Source organism: Pseudorca crassidens, chromosome 11 (genome assembly GCF_039906515.1).
Source record: "Pseudorca crassidens isolate mPseCra1 chromosome 11, mPseCra1.hap1, whole genome shotgun sequence".
NCBI classification, from domain to species: domain Eukaryota; kingdom Metazoa; phylum Chordata; class Mammalia; order Artiodactyla; family Delphinidae; genus Pseudorca; species Pseudorca crassidens.
Genome location: NC_090306.1, coordinates 88,254,947 through 88,275,311, shown reverse-complemented (window position 1 = coordinate 88,275,311; position 20,365 = coordinate 88,254,947). Strand labels below are relative to the sequence as shown.

General features: G+C 44.7%; 2 protein-coding genes across 2 annotated transcripts in view; both read left to right on the top strand.

Annotated features, from left to right (window-relative positions):
• LOC137202343 (putative tetratricopeptide repeat protein 41) overlaps positions 1–6,944 on the top strand; it is an 81,054-nt gene extending 74,110 nt beyond the window's left edge. Inside the window, exons 7-8 of the mRNA XM_067697749.1 lie at positions 6,068–6,192; positions 6,284–6,944. The gene's annotated coding sequence lies outside the window, so the exon portion shown is untranslated. The remainder of the gene's footprint in view (positions 1–6,067; positions 6,193–6,283) is intronic.
• Positions 6,945–9,208: 2,264 nt separating this feature from the next.
• The window catches only part of NT5DC3 (5'-nucleotidase domain containing 3), a 55,191-nt gene continuing 44,034 nt past the window's right edge, over positions 9,209–20,365 (top strand). The window contains exon 1 of the mRNA XM_067697745.1: positions 9,209–9,461. Within this exon, the coding sequence (XP_067553846.1) occupies positions 9,260–9,461 (202 nt within the window). The 5' untranslated portion in view covers positions 9,209–9,259. The remainder of the gene's footprint in view (positions 9,462–20,365) is intronic.

Here is a 20,365-nt window from a genome sequence, read left to right as displayed (position 1 = left end):
AAAATCATGGAAGCTAAGAAAGGAGAGGGCTGCCCAGGGATAAACTCCATGTACCTATGGTCACCTCATCCATGACAGAGGAGGCCAGAATATACAATGGAGCAAAGACAGCCTCTTCATTAAGTGGTGCTGGGAAAACTGGACAGCTACACGTAAAAGAACTCCCTAACACCATACACAAAAATAAACTCAAAACGGATTAGAGACCTAAATGTAAGGCCAGACACTATAAAACTCTTAGAGGAAAACATAGGCAGAACACTCGTTGAGATAAATTGCAGTAAGATCTTTTTTGACCCACATCCTAGAGTAATGAAAATAAAACCAAAAATAAACAAATAGGGCCTAATTAAACTTAAAAGCTTTTGCACAGCAAAGGAAACCTTAAATAAGATGAAAAGACAACCCTCAGAATGGAGGAAGATATTTGCAAACGAAGCAACTGACAAAGGATTAATGTCCAGAATATACAAGCAGCTTATGCAGCTCAATATCAAAAAAACAAACAACCCAATCAAAAAATGGGCGGAAGACCTAAATAGACATTTCTCCAAAGAAGACATACAGATGGCCAACAAACACATGAAAAGATGCTCAACATCACTAATTATTAGAGAAATGCAAATCAAAACTACAATGAGGTGCCACCTCACACGATCAGAATGGCCATCATCAAAAAATCTTGGGACTTCCCTGGTGGTGCAGTGGTTAAGAATCCGCCTGCCAATGCAGGGGACACAGGTTTGAGCCCTGGTCTGGGAAGCCACATGCCATGGAGCACCAAAGCCCGTGCACCACAACTATTGAGCCTGCGCTCTAGAGCCTGTGAGCCACAACTACTGAGCCTGTGTGCCACAACTACTGAAACCCGTGCACCTAGAGCCCGTGCTCCGCAACAAGAGAAGCCATCACCATAAGAAGCGCGTGCACCGCAACAAAGAGTAGCCCCCGCTCGCCGCAACTAGAGAAAGCCCACACGCAGGAACAAAGATCCAACACAGCCAAAAAAAGAAAAAAAATCTACAAACGATAAATGCTGGAGATGGTGTGGAGAAAAGGGAACCCTCTTAACACTGGGATGTAAATTGATACAGCCACTATGGAAAACAGTATGGAGTTTCCTTAAAAAATTAAAGATAGGGCTTCCCTGGTGGCGCAGTGGTTGAGAGTCCGCCTGCCGATGCAGGGGACACGGGTTCCTGCCCCGGTCCGGGAAGATCCCACATGCTGCGGAGCGGCTGGGCCCGTGAGCCATGGCTGCTGAGCCTGCGCGTCCGGAGCCTGTGCTCCACAATGGGAGAGGCCACAACAGTGAGAGGCCCGTGTACCGCAAAAAAAAAAAATTAAAGATAGAACTACCATATGACACAGCATTCCCACTACTGGGCATATACCCAGGGAAAACCATAATTCAAAAAGACACATGCACCTCAGTGTTCATAACAGCACTATTTACAATAGCCAGGACATGGAAGCAACCTAAATGTCCATCAACGGAGTAATAAAGAATATGTGGTATATTTACAATGGACTATTACTCAGCCATGAAAAGGAACGAAACTGCGTCATTTGTAGAGACGTGGATGGACACAGAGAGTGTCATACAGAGTGAAGTAAGTCAGAAAGAGAAAAACAAATATCGTATATTAATGCATATGTGTGGAATCTAGAAAAATGGTATAGATGACCTTATTTGCAAAGCAGAAATAGAGACGCAAGTGTAGAGAACAAATGTATGGATACCAAGGGGGGAAAGGGGTGGGTTGGGAGGAAATGGGAGACTGGGATTGACACGTATACACTATTGATACTAGGTATAAATTAGGCAACTGAGGGGAACATACTGTATAGCACAAGGAGCTCTACTTCATGCACTGTAGTGTCCTAAATGAGAGGGAAATCCCAAAGGGAGGGGATATATGTATATGTATGGCTGATTCATTTTGTTGTGCAGTAAAAGCTAACACAACATTGTAAAGCAACTATACTCCAGTAAAAATTGATTTTAAAAAAAATGGAGAGGGCTGAGAGCTGACCACCAGATCTAGAACAGACGATTGCTTTTAGCAACAGAACGGTCACAGGGAACTATCGATTTTGGTGGAATGGTAGGGACAACAGCCTGTGTAAGAGAGAACAATGAATCTGTTCCCTCTACCCAAAGGTGGGGTCTGCAACGGCTCAGCCCCTTGAATTGGTAGAGTGAGCTCAGGCAGTACTGGGGGCGATGACAGAGGTCATCTGCAGCCAGGTCCCTCTGAGCAGACTAGCCGATGGTCTCAGTGAAGAGGGTGAAGGGAAAGAGCCATTCCCCACCCCCCCATAACCTTTTATTTTCTGTAGGGCAGAAGTTGAAGACGCATGGAAACATCCCACTGCAACCTTTTACTCCATTTGGGACAATGATTGACAACTTTCTCCCTCCCCAGTCTGTTTATAGACACACATTTATTGAAAGAACGAGGAAACAAGCTTAATTTCTCAAACTGAAGGACTTCTGACAAACTTTAGACATGGCGTATTTATCAAAGAAAAAGAAACTTGCAACAGAGAACCTTTAAATCCTGCATAATCCTCCTTCCTCATTACACATTGGCAGCCTGTCTTCTGGATGGAGAATATAAGGCTGTGATTGTCTCCACTTCTTTACCCATTTACTCCCAGCACAGTGGGGAAGCTCATTGTTGGGCAGGGTCCACAGAGTCTGGACTCATTCAGGGACACTTCCTGAGGCTCTCCACCAACACCTGCGATTTTCCTTGTTACCTGGTGACAACAACCTGAATTATAGTTGTGGGCCCTGGGGAGGAAATGAACACAGGACTGGCATTGTAAAAATCTACCTGTTAGTTGACAGCAAATATAATACGAAGCAAGAGGAATAGGCTTACATTTCAGTAGAATAAAGATTAGACAAAGTTGTACTTTAGAAGATTACTTAAAAGGGCAGTGGACTGTCTTTGGATAAAATATCTTTCTTTTTCCAGAGGAAATAATAAAGATACTACTTTATTTTTTAATATTAAGCACTGAAAAAAAGGGGTAAACTAGGAAAACTTACCATTTAAAATCTGAGAACACATTTTTCAAGGAAGTTAGTTAGTGGGACCTTCCCTCATTCTCATCCCTGATTCACAGTACCTTGGAAATAGGGTAGGTGTGGCTGTCCAGATGTAGAAAATGGAAAAGATAACAGATGGTTCCTGTCTAGCTGTGGTTTTATAGAAAAATCTCCTAAGGAACCAACGTGAGAGGGAGAACAGTGTTCTCGTTTCCCACCTCTAGAACTTATGGTCCTTGGATCTAGGGACCTGGGTTTAAGTCCCAGTTCTGCTATTTTCTGGGCTTGTGGACATAAACTCTCTGAGTCTCAAGTTTCTTGGTAGCCAAAAGGGGATAATAATCTCTGCCTCTAGGGTTATTCTGAAGATTTAATGAGATGTTATATGCAAAACAACCAACAGACTCTGCAATTAAATATTAGGTTCCCTCCTCGTCCAGAATGAAGATTTGAAGTGGGAAGGAGGTTCAGTGACCTCTTTCCTGTGGAAATGAACTCATCCTGGACTTTCCTTTTCTCTGGGTTGAAAGGACTGACCTGGCTGGGTAGTGCTGTCCAGCTGGTACCGACCCTGAGGGAAGATGGGGTGGGCTGGGGTTGGCCTGAGCTAAGAATGTCCTTTCCTGGCAACTACTGTGCTTTTGCTGCCAGAAAGAGATAGGTTGTGTTCAAGAAAGTGCTGAGGTCAAAGCTATCAGTACAGGTCCAGATGGTTCATGAGGGTGCCAAGAGGTAGTGTGGGGAGCACAGGCATGAAATAGTGTCTGTGAAGGGCATCAGCAGCTGGTCTGGGTGACAGTCTCAATCTCCAGCAAGTCAGAGCCTCTTAAAGGGCCTTCAGGCAGAACGAACAGTCTGCGGGCCTGGTTATTGGCATCCAGAGGAACTCTGAGAATGAGTTCCTGCCTAGCCAGACCTGAGACATTCTGACTCTATTCTTCCCCACTTTACCTCTTAAAGCCTGTTAAGGCCAATGCTACGTGGTCATCCTGAGCTGGGTAATTCACAAGTGCTTTCTGCTGAGTTATGTTGGGGCAACTGAGAACCTCATAGAGAGTCATGAAAATAATTCACACAGAAGAAAAATAGCCCTTGATTGCTAAGTGGAGCCAACAGCTGGAACTCCCCTTCAGATTTTCAGCAGGTGCTGTGGGCAATGTGAGATCTGTGCTATGACCCATGAAGCAGAGCTACAAGAGAGAACATCTCTGCAAACAGAAGCCGTAGCGTGGATCCTCAGAAGGACAATCCAGTATGGGGTGAAGAGGCAGCCTAGCATAGCAGTAAAGGGCATGGGCTTGTGGATGAGGCTGACCCAGGATCGTTCTACCACAAACTGGAGTGACTTACTTGACCTCTTTCAGTTTTCTCATCTTTAAAAGTCAATGAACGTGCACAAAAAATTCTCTGGAAGGATACACGTTTTAGAAGAAGACTGCACAGATGAAGACCAAGATGGGAGAGACAGTTTTTACTTCATACCTTTATACATTTTCATTTTTGAATCATGTGGATATGCATCCTATTAAAAAGAATAAATGACAAAAATAAAAGACAAGTGATGATAGTTTATACCTTTCAGGATAACACAAGCCTGATAGATAGTACTCAGCTAATTTGCAGTGTTTATTATTATTAATATTAATACAGGGATGCTGGCTGGGTCACCTGCCAGTGTTTTTTACCTTTAAATACCCAGCAGTCTCTTATCATGTATCCAGATTGATGCCCTACATGCACAGGGCTTACATTATGTTTATAATCAATGGTATAAATTTAGCCCCTTAAAAGTCATGTACGGACTTCCCTGGCGGTCCAGTGGTTAAGACTCCACGCTCCCAATGCAGGGGACCCGAGTTTGATCCCTGGTCAGGGAACTAGATCCGCATGTGGCAACTAAAGGTCCAGAAACTAAAAGATCCCGCAACTAAAAGATCCGGCACGTGGCAGTGAAGAATGAATGAATGAATGAATAAATAAATAAATATTTTTTTAAAAAGCAGTCTTGTAAATGGGTAAAATGAGTAAATGAGTGCCACTTGCAAATTGACTGTAATTTTTTTTTTTTTACTTTTCACACATTTTAGAGAATTACATTAAATTATTGACAATGGCACATGGCACTGTATAATGAACACCTATAGACCCTTTATCTTTAGTCACCAGCTGTTAACACTTTGGTCATACTTATGTTTTCTTTCATATACGCACACATACACATGCATACATATATATTTGTTTTCTGGACTATTTGAAAGTTAGTTGCAGATGTGACACTTTTATCTCTAAATACTTCAGCATGTGTCTTCTGAGAACAGGACATTCCCCTACATAACCACAGTACAATGATCAAACCCAGGAAATTTAACCATTACATAAGAGTATTACCTAATGTACAGTCCATATGCAAATGTTCCCAAGTGTCCCTCCCAGTAAATGTTCTTTATAGCTGTTTGCTTTTTGATCCAGAATTCTGTTGAGGATCTTCCACTGCATTTGGTCGTCTCCTTTAGTCTAGAACATTTAAGTAGGGCTTGTTTTGCCTTTCATGACACAGTTTTGAAGAGCCTAAGTCAGTTTCTACCCTACCCTCCCTGCCCCAATGTGCTTCAGTTTGTATCTGTTTTTTTTTTTTTTTTTTTTTTTTTTGTGGTACGCGGGCCTCTCACTGCTGTGGCCTCTCCCGCTGCGGAGCACAGGCTCCGGACGCGCAGGCTCAGCGGCCATGGTTCACGGGCCCAGCCGCTCCGCGGCATGTGGGATCTTCCCAGACCAGGGCACGAACCCGTGTCCCCTGCATCGGCAAGCGGACTCTCAACCACTGCGCCACCAGGGAAGCCCTGTATCTGTTTTTTGATAATTAGACTCAGGTTAATTGTTTTTGGCAGGAATACTACCACAGGTGATGTTCCAATGCCACCTTTTATAAATGTTTTTTATCCTTTTAAATGTGTGAAGCCAGGAGTCATTTAAAAATTTCTAATATTCTTATTTTCAAATATCCAGCAGGTCAATTATTGATAAGTGACTCTTCAAGTCGTGATGGAGGCTGTGGGCTATTTGTACAGATCACTTGATTTAAGGGCCACCTACCTGGGATCTTCTCATTCATCGATCAGTGGGATCCTGCAGTGAGTTTCTATTCTATGTCTCAACAAGAAATAGGCTTCAGGTTATTCATGTTCTATAAATGACCTCTTGACAACTTTTGATCCTTTGCAGCCTCCTGAGGGACACTGAGTGGATCCGGGGTAGGAGATGTTGGCCTCAAGGCATGAGCCAGCAATATTCTGAGGGTCCCAGGAATGGCGCCTCATTATGGGAGGACTTGATTAAGTTAAACTATCACAGCGCTCAGAGTTCTGACACGGTGAGCTCGGCAGTGTGCACCAGGGCAGATAAGCTACAGGGGGCTAAAAGCTTGGACTTGGTGCCTCATACAATTTCAGATAAATCAAAATATGCTTCAGGACAAGGGAAAAAGTTCTTGAGACCCATTATTTCCGTTTCTGCTGAGGAAAAGACATGACTGAAGACACAAAGTAATGTTGCAATATGGCATGAAAGATTGTTCCTCTAAGATTTTATCTTTGGGTAAAATGGATGGTGCAGTAAAGCTTTCACGGCAAAGGATTTTGTCAGCTAAAAGCGAGAGTGAAAAATGCCAAATTACCGCAGTTTACCAGCATCCCCTGCTAGGGTCTCTTAGCACAAATAATCCCTGGGAATTCTTATATGAGCTCATCTCAGAGAAGTGGCTTTTTCATAGCCCAGATTACAGTTCAATTTCTCAGAAGTGTTTTTTGCAGAGAAGATCTCAGTTTGAAACAAAATTGATGAAGTCCTCAAATGATACTAATAAAGAATAAAAATTATCACGGGCTCTTCTGTGTCAGTAATTTTTTTCTACTTGTCTTTATTTAGAACTCTTTTTTTTTTTTTTCGGTACGCGGGCCTCTCACTGTTGTGGCCTCTCCTGTTGCAGAGCACAGGCTCCAGAGGCGCAGGCTCAGCGGTCATGGCTCACGGGCCCAGCCGCTCTGCGGAATGTGGGATCTTCCCGGACCGGGGCACGAACTCGTGTCCCCTGCATCGGCAGGCGGACTCTCAACCACTGCGCCACCAGGGAAGCCCTATTTAGAACTCTTTGATGAGATATTTTCTAATCAAGAAAATAATCAAGGTGATAATCAAGGTTATTGGGATTTTATTTTTTAGCCACTTAAAATATTTTAACAGATTATAGCTAAAAAGAACAATTTTTAAGTGATTCATATTTCTGTGGTACTAAAACATAAAGTAAGTTTAAAGTACTAGAGTCCATGGATTTGATACCATATCTGTTTTAAACATTGTAATTGCCTCTCTTTTATCAGTGATTTGTAACATATTACCTATTAACTGTTGAGGATTACTTACTGGCTTCTTTCTTATCACCCAACTAAATCCTACCTATTACTTTAGGAATCCAAGTGGAAGAATGGACTCAGCTGTGTGACTTTAAGAATGCTATGTTGGGCTTCCCTGGTGGCACAGTGGTCAAGAATCTGCCTGTCAATGCAGGGGACACGGGTTTAAGCCCTGGTCTGGGAAGATCCCACATGCCACATCTCACGTGGAGCAACTAAGCCCGTGAGCCACAACTACTGAGCCCACGTGCCACAACTACTGAAGCCTGCGCGCCTAGAGCCTGGGATCTGCAACAAGAGAAGCCACCGCAATAAGAAGCCTGCGCAAAACAACGAAGAGTAGTCCCTGCTCGCCGCAACTAGAGAAAGCCCCCGCGCAGCAACGAAGGCCCAATGCGGCCAAAAATAAATAATAAAAAAAAAAAAAAATATATATATATATATATATATGAATGCTATGTCACTTCTCTTAGCTTTAGTTCCATCACTTATAAAATGGGAGAAATTATGGTGCTTACTTTTTAGGATTACTGAGAGGACTGCATGAGAAAATGCACATTGCAAGCCTTCAATAAATAGTAGTTACTGTCTGTCATGGTCTAACCCAGAGCCCATCTTTTTCCATGAAAACATCTCCTGATCCCTCCAGCCCACAACTTAAGCATACAGTAATGCTTTGGGTTATTTGTCTTAAATCGTGCCCCACCTATTTCACAGATGGCAGTGTGGTCTCCCAGGCAGACAACCAGCCTTGAGGGTTATTCATTGCAGTCCACCAGCGCCCTGCTCCACCGTAACCACGGGGTAGCTCGGCAAGCTCTCGCAGTCCAATGATTCCCAGACGGGTTCTGGGTGGGCCGCATCAGACTTTCCCGCAGGAGCCAAGTCTGACTTAGTCCATGCAGAAGTGTCGCGTGGTGGGGTTTGCTGTTTATTTGGCTTTGGTGGAATCATAACGCTCAGAACGGGTGCAGCCTCTCAGGTCTGAGAGAAGACAGGTGCACCGTGCTGGTCAGCTTGGGCATGAGCAGGGGGAGTGGTGTCCCGAGGGCCTCCCTCGCGAGGCAGAAATCTCGGGAGGGGCACTGGCCTTCCAGGCTGTGCAGTCGGGGTGCCCTTCAGGCACATCAGACCACGTGTGGGTCCTGGTCCTAGCTGCTGGCTCATCCGTGGGACTGGAAGGATCCAAGTCAGGGGCCGGGGGACGTCCCAGACCCGCCCCCGCGATCAAGGGGAGGTGCAGACTGCTGAGGCCATTAATGCGGAGAGGTCGCCTCCTGGAGCCGGAGTCACAAACACCATGTCAGTACAGCCAGGGTGGGGGGACGGTCACAGACGGCGGGAGGAAGGTGCTGCGGAGCTCGGCGAGCGGCCCCAGGGTCAAGTCTCGTGGTCCAGGGCCAGCAGAGTCATCCTATTCCATGTGACCTCTGCTGACGGGGCGTTCGCGCCACCGCACAGCCTCCTTGGCGCGCCACACGGTCAAGAAGCGGCTGTAGCAGGCTCCGCGCGTGGCCGCGACTGCCTGGGGTGCCCAGGCCCTTGCTGCCCCGCCCACACCGGGCCCGGCCTAGGCCCCGCCCCTCCAAGGCCCCGCCCCACCAAGACTCCTCCCCACCAAGACCCCGCCCCTCCAGGACCCCGCCCCGCCAAGGCCCCGCCCCCGAGGCGGCCGGAGGGGGGCGGGCCGCGCCGCCACGTGCTCCTACGTAGGGACGTCCCGCCGAGCGGGCAGAACGCTGGCAGAGCACCTACCGGCAGGCGCCTCTCGCGGCGGGCGGCGGCAGGCATGGCTACGGCGGCGGCGGCGGCGGCGGCTCGTGGGACTGGTGCAAGGGCGGTGGCGGCCCTGCGGAGCGGCTGCCGGACTGCGGCTCGGGGGCGGTCGCGCGCGGGCCCCGCACGGTCCTTATGCACAGCACCTGGGACCGCCCCGGACATGAAGCGCTACCTTTGGGAGCGCTACCGGGAGGCGAAGAGGAGCACGGCAGGTGAGTGAGGCTGCGCCCTCTCGCACCCTTGGTACGTGGGGAGGCCCCTCCCCGCCGGGCTGGGGCTCCAGGTCCCGTCCCATATGGCCATCGAGGAAGCCGGCACCCTCGGACCCGCGTGGGTCCGCTGCTGACCTCCAGAGCCCCCCATCGTGACCCGCGGTTGTCCCCAACCACGGGCGACATCGCCTCTGCAGTGCGATTTCCGGGAAACGCGGAAAAATGCGCCTCCAGAAACTTTACAACTCTTGCCTTTCTCCTGTCGGGAAAGCCGTTTTATAAATTCCTGGTATTTTTAGCCAGAAATCTGCATCGGAAGCGCTTTGGGCTCTCCTGGGGGTTCCACGGACATCACTTGGGAGACGGTCACCCCCAGGCACCGTTCGGTATTGTTATTAATAAACAACAATAATAGTAACCGCCGGAGTCCGGCAGGCGGCGGGTTACCGTGGATTCCGCTGCTGGGCAGGTGGCAGTGTCCGGAGGCTGATTTATTTTCCTTCTTTGTTTTAGGGGATGGGGTAGGATTTGCTGCTCTTGAAATTGGAGGGGTTCGGTTGAGAGTGTTCTGAGTTATCTACTAACCTCAGCGAGGAGGTGATTCCAGGGAGTGACCACTTACTGGTCAGATGAACATAAAATGAGCTTGGTTTGATTGTTGGTTAGGGAAACAGGGAGGGACGCAAAGAGGACCCAGTACATACTAATGTCAGACACATAAATTGTCTCCCTGAATTCTTCCCCATATCTAGGAGGGAAGTGCCACATGCCCATCTTAGAGATGAGACAGGCCAGACTCAAGTTTAAGAAGCCTGGCCAAGGTCACACTTTGACCTCGGGTCTGTCTCAGCCCCTAACCCATCGTCCTGTTTCCTGCACTGCCTTGTAGTAGCAGCTGACTGTTTGGGAACTGGTGTAAAGGGCCAGTGATAGTCCATTGGTGCTGCTTTTTTCAGGGAAGATTTAGAATAGAAATTTTTATACTGATATATTTTTTGGGGGGGGTGGTGGTGGTAGAGGTGGCGTGGAGAGATAGGGAGAGAATATTTGGTGGAGAGAACATTTGGTAGAATCACATTTTACAGACAAGGTTTGCTGCTGCAGGTTGTGAGACTCTGGGAACATCACAGAGCTCCAGTTTACTCATCTGTAAAATGGGAGTGGATGCTGGTGATACCAACATCATAGGGTTGTGGCGAGGAATGAGCGAGTCCATCCATGAAAGGTGTTTAGAACAGTGCCTGGCAAAGGAGACAGTTGAAGGGTTGGGTGATAAAGATCAGCTTCAGGCCAGAGTTGGCCTTTGGTGTGGGATAATCCCAGGGGGATTTTGGAGAAGGACAGCTTGAGGGAGATTTTGAGGTTTGTTAGCTCTGTGACTTTGGTGGCAAGTTACTCTTCTCTGACCTGAGTTTTCCAACTGTAATGTGGGGATAAATTGAGGATTTTTAGTGTGGGCTTAGCATCCAGCAGATGCTCAGGAGATAGTAGCTATTGCGGCTGGTTATTAAATAAAGACACGCTTAGTAACGGTGGAGGTGAGTTAGCACTAGGGTCTAGGTCTCCTTTAGCTTGGGGCAGTGCCACATGTGGTGCTGAGCAAGCCACCTAATCTCTTCAGTCTTCTTTCTGTAGAGTGAAGCCACTGAACTAAATAATATGTGAGCCTTTTCAAGTGTTACAGGTCTGAGAATCAGTATGCCGGGGTGCCGCATCCTGTCTCCACGCCCCCAGCCCATGCCCACGTAGTCCCTGTTTCACCCCTGAGAACTCAGGGACTTTTTTCCTTCACCCTGTCTGGGGCTGCACCACCCCTCCCCGCCTTTAGCTGAAGTCTGTACACATGCCCAGCTTGCATTCATTCACCAAGCATTTATTAAGCACGTACCAGTGGGCTTAAAAGCTGTTGATTCACAGATGGACGCATGTGAGAGGGAGCGGCCCACAGTGGCTGAGCGCCTGCCCGGGCCAAGCAAGAGGGGCCCGAGCTGCACAGATGGGGAGGCTGGTAAACAGATAAGTGACAGTCCAGCTTGGGGAAGATAAATAACGGTCCCAGGGGATGCAGGAAATGCTTGACACTGTGTTCGTAGGAGTGAGGGCTCAGAAGTACTGATGCGCATAAAAAAAATACACAGGTTTTTTTCGGTTTACTAGAGGACAAAAGAATCTTGTTTTCTCCCTTCCTGATTATTGCTTTCTGGTGTTTGATCTCTTGCCTTAATCTAAACAATCCCTTCAGGTGTCTTCTCTTTGAAGAGGTTCCCAGAATGAAGCCTGCTCAGGAAAGAGATGATTTTTACTCTTTGTTTTACCCTTTCTCTCCCACCCTCTTTTTATGTTTATTTTTCAAAATTAAAAAATTTTTTTAAAAATAAACTGTATTTTTTAGATCAGTTTTAGATTTACAGGAAAATTGCATGTTTCTCTAAACCCCATGTGCAGTTTTTCCTCTCTCATGACTATGGGACTGTGATATTGAGATTTATAATCAGAAATACTGCAGAGAGCTCCTAAAACCCTTGGAATTTCCTAAGTACAGTACAGAGATGATAAAGGTGTCTTTTGTTATTTTAATTGGGTGACTTTCGGAATACCTCAGGGCAACCACAGGGTGGGGCCTGGGTGCCGGGGAGCCCAGCCCTGTGATGAGAGAGTTGGCACTTTGTGTCTTCTGACCCGCACCCCTCGGGGAGGGGAGAGGGGCTGGAGATTGAATCGATTGCCGATGGCCAATGATTTAGTCTTTCCCTGTGTAATGAAGATTCCGTAAATGCCTCCATAAAAACCCAGAAGGATGGGGTTCTGAGGGCTTCTGTGTTGGTGAACACATGGAGATTGATTTGGAGAGAGTGGTACACCCACAGAGGGCATGGAAATTCCTTGCCCTGTCCATGTACTGTGCCCTCTGCATCTCTTCCATCTGGCTCTTCCTGAGTTGTGTCCTTTTATAGTAAACCAGTGATCTAGAAAGTGAAATGTTTCCCCGAGTTCTGTGAGCCACTCTAGTAAATTAATTGACCCCGTGGAGGGGGGTCAGTGGAACCTCCAGTCTGTAGCCGGTCTGTCAGAGGCACAGGTGACCAGCTGGACTTGGAACTGAAGTTGGGCAGGGGGCAGTCTTGTGGGACTGAGCCTGTAGCCTGTAGGATCTGATGTTCTCCCCAGGAGGTGTCAGAAGTGAGTTGTGTTGTAGGACACCCTGCTGTGTCGAAGCATTGGTGGCCTGGGGAAAACACTCACGTTGGAATTGGGTGCTGAACCCTTTAGGTACATTTGTCCCAGTTAACCAATATTGATACATTGTTGGTATGTATCAGTATTAACCAAAGTCCATATTTAATTCAGAATTCCTTAGTGTTTAACGTAGTGTCCTTTTCTACTCCAAGGTCCCATCCAGAATAGCACACTGCATTTAGTTACCATGTCTCCTTGGGCTTCTCTTGGCTGTGACAGTGTCTTAGAGTTTCCCTGTTTTCCATGACCTTGACAGTTTTTTCCTTTTTTAAAACAATTCTTTTTTTAATTTTTAAATTTTATTTATTTACTTTTGGCTGCATTGGGTCTTTGTTGCTGCATGTGGGCTTTCTATAGTTGCGGCGAGCGGGGGCTACTCTTCGTTGCATTGCGCAGGCTTCTCATCGCGGTGGCTTCTCGTTGCAGAGCACAGCCTCTGGGTGCTCGGGCTTCAGTAGTTGTGGCACGCAGGCTCAGTAGTTGTGGCTCGAAGGCTCTAGAACGCAGCCTCAGTAGTTGTGGTGCACGGGCTTAGTTGCTCTGCGGCATGCGGGATCTTCCTGGACCAGGGCCCAAACCCATGTCCCCTGCATTGGCAGGCAGATTCTCAACCACTGCACCACCAGGGAAGCCCACCTTGACAGTTTTGAGGTGTACTGCTCACATACTACGTAGAATATCCCTCACTTGGAATTTGTTCCTTTTTTTTTTTTTAACTTGAGATTTCATGTAATATTTATGTATCTGGTGATAGCATCCAGGGATTCCTGATAGAAGCAAATGCAAACTCTTCCTGGATGAATAGACCTTCAACCTAGCCCCAAAGGGAGAGCAAAGAAATTGGTAGACCTGTGAGTAAATCTAAACATACATTGACAGTATAGAAATCAGTCCGAAAGAGAGCAGGAGAGGAGGTAAAAGAAACTGAGAAAAAGCAGGAAATACCATGAAGGATGATGGTGGAAATAATTCCAAATATATCAGTGATCATGATAAACTCAGATTAAAAGATCGTCAGATCAGATATAAGAAACACAGTCTAGCTAGGTGCTGTTTAAAGAGATACACCCCAAAACAAAGATGTAGAAAAGGTTGAAGTTAACAGAATGGGAGAAGGCGTCTCGGGCAAATGCAAACCAAAGAAAACCAGCAAGTATGAGTATCAGACAAGTACCGAAATGGCATTGAAAGGAAATAATGTTTACTATGGGAAGAGTTGCAAATTACAGTCCACGGACCAAATCTAGCCTCTAGTTAGGTTTTATCGGAACACAGCCACGCTCATTCGTTTCCATGTATATATTTTTTGGCTCCTTTTGTGCTATGATGTCAGAGTTGAGCAGGTGCAACAGAGACTGTATGGCTCGCACAGCCCACAGTGTTTACTAACTGGGCCTTCCTAGAGGATGTATGTTGACTCCTGAACTTAAGCTGTGCTTATATATCAATCAACATGGATGAGTCTCACAAAAGCAAGACTGAGTGGAGAAAAGCAAGTTGCAGACATATACTAATTATAAAAGATTTGAAAACACAAAACATACTGTAGATCACTTGTAGGGATACACATGCATGTGGTCAAAGTCTAAAGAAATGCAGGAAGAATGTTATACACCCAAATCAGGGTAGTGGTTACCCCCTCTGCAGGAGGAGAATGCAGGTGACATCTTAGAGGGTTTAGTTCCTCAGCTGCATGGTGGGGCTGTGGGTGTTGTTTGTATTATATTTATACCTTTCTGTGTATCTTAGAACAGTAGCCTGACACATTCTTTAGAAACCTTTTGTTTAGGTGTGTGATATTGATGATCCATGGCTATAGGAAAAAATAGCAAAAGGGCTTAAGGGAGAAACATGCCACATAATAATTTTCACGTAGGACAGACGTTCCTAAAATGGAGAACCAGAGGGGCCGCTAGAGGTCATGGAGTCCAGTCCTCTGCTTGGAGAAGGAATCCCTTTTCCATAGCCCTAGCTAGTGGCCACCTGGCATCTGCTTGAGTTTGCCATGTGATCACAAGGCTGCCAGTTTTTATTTTGGATGGCCTGAGTCACAGAGTAGGTAATTCCAAGAAGATGGTGACGGTGTGTCATCCCAGCTCTCCCCTTTGACTTCATTATTTTTGGAAGCTCGCTTTTACATTCACTCGTGTTTGTTGATATCCCTTGTTGGTACTTGGTCCTGACCACAGGAGGCCACATGTGATTCTACTGGTTCAAAGTGGAGGGAAGCAGTGCATGGCATATGGAAGGCACTGATGTTTATTCTTCTCTATTTCCTCTATGCTTTGATGAAAAATTGTGATAGTTTTGCCTAGTATTTGATCTTTTGATATGACTAAATTTTCTAAGATTTTCCCTTGAAACAAATGTACTTTTCTTTTGAACAGTTGTTTGTTTTTTATTAAAATGACTTAAGATTAGGATGTCATTAAACCATTACTGTATATAATTTTATTTCAAGTGCAGGTGCATATAATTTTATGTTTGGAACTTTAGGAAGCCTGATGGATTTCTATGCAGCAGTCAGAATTACAGATATTACAAAGTAATAAGATAGAAGTTTAACTTTTAGTGGGAGTAGTATAAATGTCATGTGTATTATTATTTGGATGACTAATTCTATTTGTCACGGATTGCTTTTCCCTGGAGACGGTGCAAAATATCTAAAGTCTGGGAAAAATGAAAACTTCTTTTGAGATGAATAAATGCAGTAGAATGACTTCCGCCCAGCCCGGTGTTAAGTTCCTCTTATTTCTTGGTCTTCCCCACTGCCTGCCTTTGCCTTATTATTATTATTTTGTAATAATCCCTCTACAAGCCTCTGTACAGTGTCTGGCACATGGTGGGTGCTTATTGAAAAAATTCCTGAGGGTTTAGTAAGTGGGAAAATCAATGTACAAACATATTACACATTGTATGATTCCCATTTATATAAAGTTCTAGAAAATGCAAAAGAATCTGACTGAAAGAAGAACAGCGGTTGCCTGGGGATGGGTGGGGATCGAGGGACTGAGGGAGAGGTGGGATTCAAAAAAGGTGTGAGGAAATGTTTGGAGATGTTAGATGTACGCTTATTGTCTTTATTTTGATGATGGCTTTGTAGGTGTGTATGTATGTCGAACCTCATCAGACTGTATGCTCTGTGTGCAATTTATTATGTATCATTTGTACCTCAATAAAGCTATATAGTAAAGACAAAGCAATGAGGGAAGGACTGTGGTTTATCCTGGCTTGAGGTGGGACCCTGGAAGTGGCCCAGTGCAAGTGAGGTGTTCTAGTCTGAACAGCTGTGGCTGGAGGGGTGGGGCAGTGTCCTGGAAGAGCCCAGAATGTGTGTGTTCAGAGGTGGGGGAGGGTCATTGCTTATCTGAGGGTTGGGGCGTGCTGGGCAGGGAACGCTGTAGATGTTCACCTTTGTGGAGAAAAGGGTAGGATGCCTTAGATACTTGGTTTCATCTTGGCATCTTTCATTGGGCTGTTGCAGAAGTAAAAGTGGGTAACAACTGAACGGGTTTTGGAGATACTGGGGAAAACAGTTTCTGGCTAAAAATAGTTGCTTTTATTTTAGTAAAAAATTCTTTTTAATTGAAGTATAGTTGTTTTACAATGTTATGTTAATTTCTGCTGTACAGCAAAGCGATTCAATTATCTATCTATATATCCATCTCTCTCTATATATATACACACACACATTGTTTTTTTCAACATTCTTTTCCATCATGGTTTATTACAGGATAATGAATATGGTTCCCTGTGCTGTACAGTAGGACCTTGTTGCTCATCCATTCTATGTATAGTTGCTTACATCTGCTCACCCCAGCCTCCCACTCCATCCCTCCCCCACCTCTCTCCCTCTTTGGCAACCAGAGGTCTGTTCTCTATCTGTGTGAGTCTGTTTCTGTTTCATAGATAAGTTCATTTGTGTCGTATTTTAGATTCCTCATATAAGTGATATCATATAAGTGGTATTTATCTTTGTCTGACTCACTTCACTTAGTATGATCATCTCTAGTTGCATCATGTTGCTGCAGATGACATTATTTCATTCTTTTTTATGGCTGAGTAGCATTTCCTTGTATATATGTACCACATCTTTATCACTCATCTCTTGATGGACCTTTAGGTTTTTTTCATGTCTTGTCTATTGTAAATAGTGCTGCAGTGAACATTGGGGTGCATGTATCTGTTTGAATTATGGTTTTCTCCTGATATATGCCTAAGAGTGGGATTGCTGGGTCATATGGTAATTCTATTTTTAGTTTTTTAAGGAACCTCTGTACTGTTCTGCATAGTGGCTGCACCAATTTACATTCCCACCAACAGTGCAAGAGGGTTCCCTTTTCTCCACACCCTCTCCAGCATTTATTATTTGTAGACTTTTTGATGATGGCCATTCTGACTGTTGTAAGGTGGTACCTCATTGTAATTTTGATTTGCATTTCTCTAATACTTAGCGACGTTGAGCATCTTTTCGTGTGCCTATTGGCCATCTGTATAAAAAGAGCTGTATTAAAATCTGTAAGGTCTGATAGTAATATGCTCTTATGAATTGTCTGATCCCAAGTCACACTTGCTCCTCAGTTTTCTTTCCCTGGCTGTAACTAATTATCAGCAGAAAGAGTATTACGTGGACATAATCATATCCAATAACATTTGTTGGCACGAAACAACAGTCTAAATATACATGTGAAACTTGTGTTATGGTCAGATCGTTCCCTAACATATCAGTTGCGCCAAAACAAATTCACATTTTTCAGAGAATGTGAAATTGTCAGTGGCAGAACTGACTGGCCTTTGCCCAAGTGTTACTTCACAGAAGGAAGTTGTAACGTGGTGAAGTTTGCTAAGAGAGAAATCGCCTATAGTGGGGTTTGTCTTTTTCTCATTATTTTTTAATTGACAGTTATAGATGAGAAGTTTAAGGGTTTAAAATTTGGCTGTGGAATCTTGAGTTCACTTGTGGAAACAGTCGGGGAGATGTAAATACTGCTTCACCTTACATACGAGCCCCTACACTTTTATTTTTCATGTATTTTCAGTCTATATGTATACTTTTTTTAAAAAAATTATTTATTTATTTTTGGCTGCGTTGGGTCTTCGTTGCTGCATGGGCTGTCTCTGGTTGTAGCGAGCTGGGGCTACTCTTTGTTGAGGTGTGTGGGCTTCTCATTGCGGTGGCTTCTCTTGTTGCAGAGCACGGGCTCTAGGCATGCAGGCTTCAGTAGTTGTGGCACAGGGCTCAGTAGTTATGGCTCGCAGGCTCTAGAGTGCAGGCTCAGTAGTTGTGGCACATGGGCTTAGTTGCTCCATGGCATGTGGGATCTTCCCGGACCAGGGCTTTAACCCATGTCCCGTGCCTTGGCAGGCGGATTCTTAACCACTGCTCCACCAGGGAAGCCCCTATATGTATACTTCTAAAAGAAATTTTGAACCTTGTTTTCAATCTACATGTGACCTTTAAAAAGAGAATTTGAATCTGTGTTAAGTGAATATGAACTAATTCATAAAATATTTTGAATATTAATATTCATGAAATATAGGAGGGTTATGAAATATAAGCAGAAGTTAAGATTTGATCAAATTAGGGAAAATAAATATTTGAAATCTGCTCTAACTTTTGTTGATGTAGGAATGTAGAAATATGTCACGAGCTAAGAAATGTGACCTTGAGCTGGTAACCTTGTCTCATCTTCATTTTTCTCCTGTAAAGTGGGGATAATAACTAGTGTCTCATGCTAAGTGGGGTCCATTCACATTGCTTCATATGGTGCCTGGCACATTGCAGATGCACATAATTACTAGCCACTAGGATAACTTGTTGGTCCATTGAGACCTGGGAAGATTCAAAGAAGGCTTTGTGGTAGTATAGTCATTCCTAGGACCCCGAGGACACCAAAATCCACGGGTGCTCAAGTCCCTTATATAAAATGGCATAGTATTTGCTTAGAACCTAAGCATATCCTCCCATATACATTAAATCATCCCTAGATTACTTATAATAATAAATGTAAATGCTGTGTGAATAGTTGTAAATACAGTGTAAAGGCTGTGTAAATAGTTGCTGGCATGTGGGAAAGTTTTACTTTTTGGAACTTTCTGGAAAAAAAATTTGGGGGGGGAATGTTTTCATTCTGCAGTTGGTTGAATTCGTGAATGTGGAACCCAAGGATATGGAGGGCTGACTGTAAACGGGGCAAAAAGGAGGCTTTTCTTCTGTTTTTTGAAGCTCTAAAATTCTCTGGGAAAAAGTTTTTTTCCCCATTTTTCTCTTCTTCCTTTCCTTCTTCAGGGGCTTCATATCTTTATATTCTTTTTCTAGGAGAACAGCTTGATGTCTACGGCATATTCCAAAAAGAAAAAGTCTACTTAATTAAAGAAAAATGACATCTTAATGTCTCTGAGACTGTGGCTTTTCCATTACCAAAAAATTAAACTTCAAGGATTTTCAAGTGCATTTCAGCTTTTCTGTTCGAACATTTTCCTGTTAACATGTTTGGTTCCTGAGTTCAGATATCTGAGATGTGTATGTTTGGGCCTCCACATGGAGCATGTTTTCACCCAGGTTTTGCTTTCTAATATAACTGCAGTGAAATCTTTGGGTATAAATCTTTATCTGCATCTCTTGGTACTTATTGCCACCCTGCTTTCCGGAAAGTTCAAACTGATTTATACTCTTATTAAACATCAAGGAGTGAGGCTGCCCATTTCCAGCACCAGCACCCACTCTATGTTCTATCATTAAAAACAAAAAGGGTAGAAACCCCACCCCCCCAAAGAAAACCGCATACAAATAACAGCAACAACAGCAACGAAGACACCACTGTAGTCTCATTGGAAAAAAATGGTGTGTAACTTTTCTTAGCCAAGTGACACAAGCTTATAATAGAAAAAAGTGTAACTGAAATAAAAAACAGTAAAACCATTGATAATCCCACCTTTCAGAGAGAGCTACTCTTAACTGTCTAATTGTCTTGTTTTTTAAAAAATGAATTTATTTATTTATTTGCTTTTGGCTGCATTGGGTCTTTGTTGCTGCACGCGGGCTTTTCTCTAGTTGCGGCGAGCGGGGGCTACTCTTCGTTGCGGTGCGTGGGCTTCTCATCGCGGTGGCTTCTCTTGTTGTGGAGCATGGGATCTAGGCGTGCGGGCTGCAGTAGTTGTGGCGCGCGGGCTCTAAAGCACAGGCTCAGTAATTGTGGTGCACGGGCTTAGTTGCTCCATGGCTTGTGGGATCTTCCCGGACCAGGGATAGAACCCATTTTCCCCTGCATTGGCAGGTGGATTCTTAACCACTGTGCAACCAGGGAAGTCCCTAATTGTTTTAGTTTGATTTTTTAAAAAATAATTGGAATGGTTGAACGTTTATTAGCCATTTAATTTCCTTTCTTGTGAGATATAGTCTTTATCTTTTTGTTTATTGGGTTTGTATGGCTTTTTCTGTTTTTTTTTTGCGGTACGCAGGCCTCTCACTGTTGTGGCCCCTCCCGTTGCGGAGCACAGGCTCCGGACGCGGCATGTGGGATCTTCCCGGACCGGGGCACGAACCCGTGTCCCCCGCATCAGCAGGCAGACTCTCAACCACTGCGCCACCAGGGAAGCCCCGGCTTTTTCTTTTTTTACATTAAGGATATTAGTCTTTGCTGTTTATCTTTTAATTTTGTCTAATA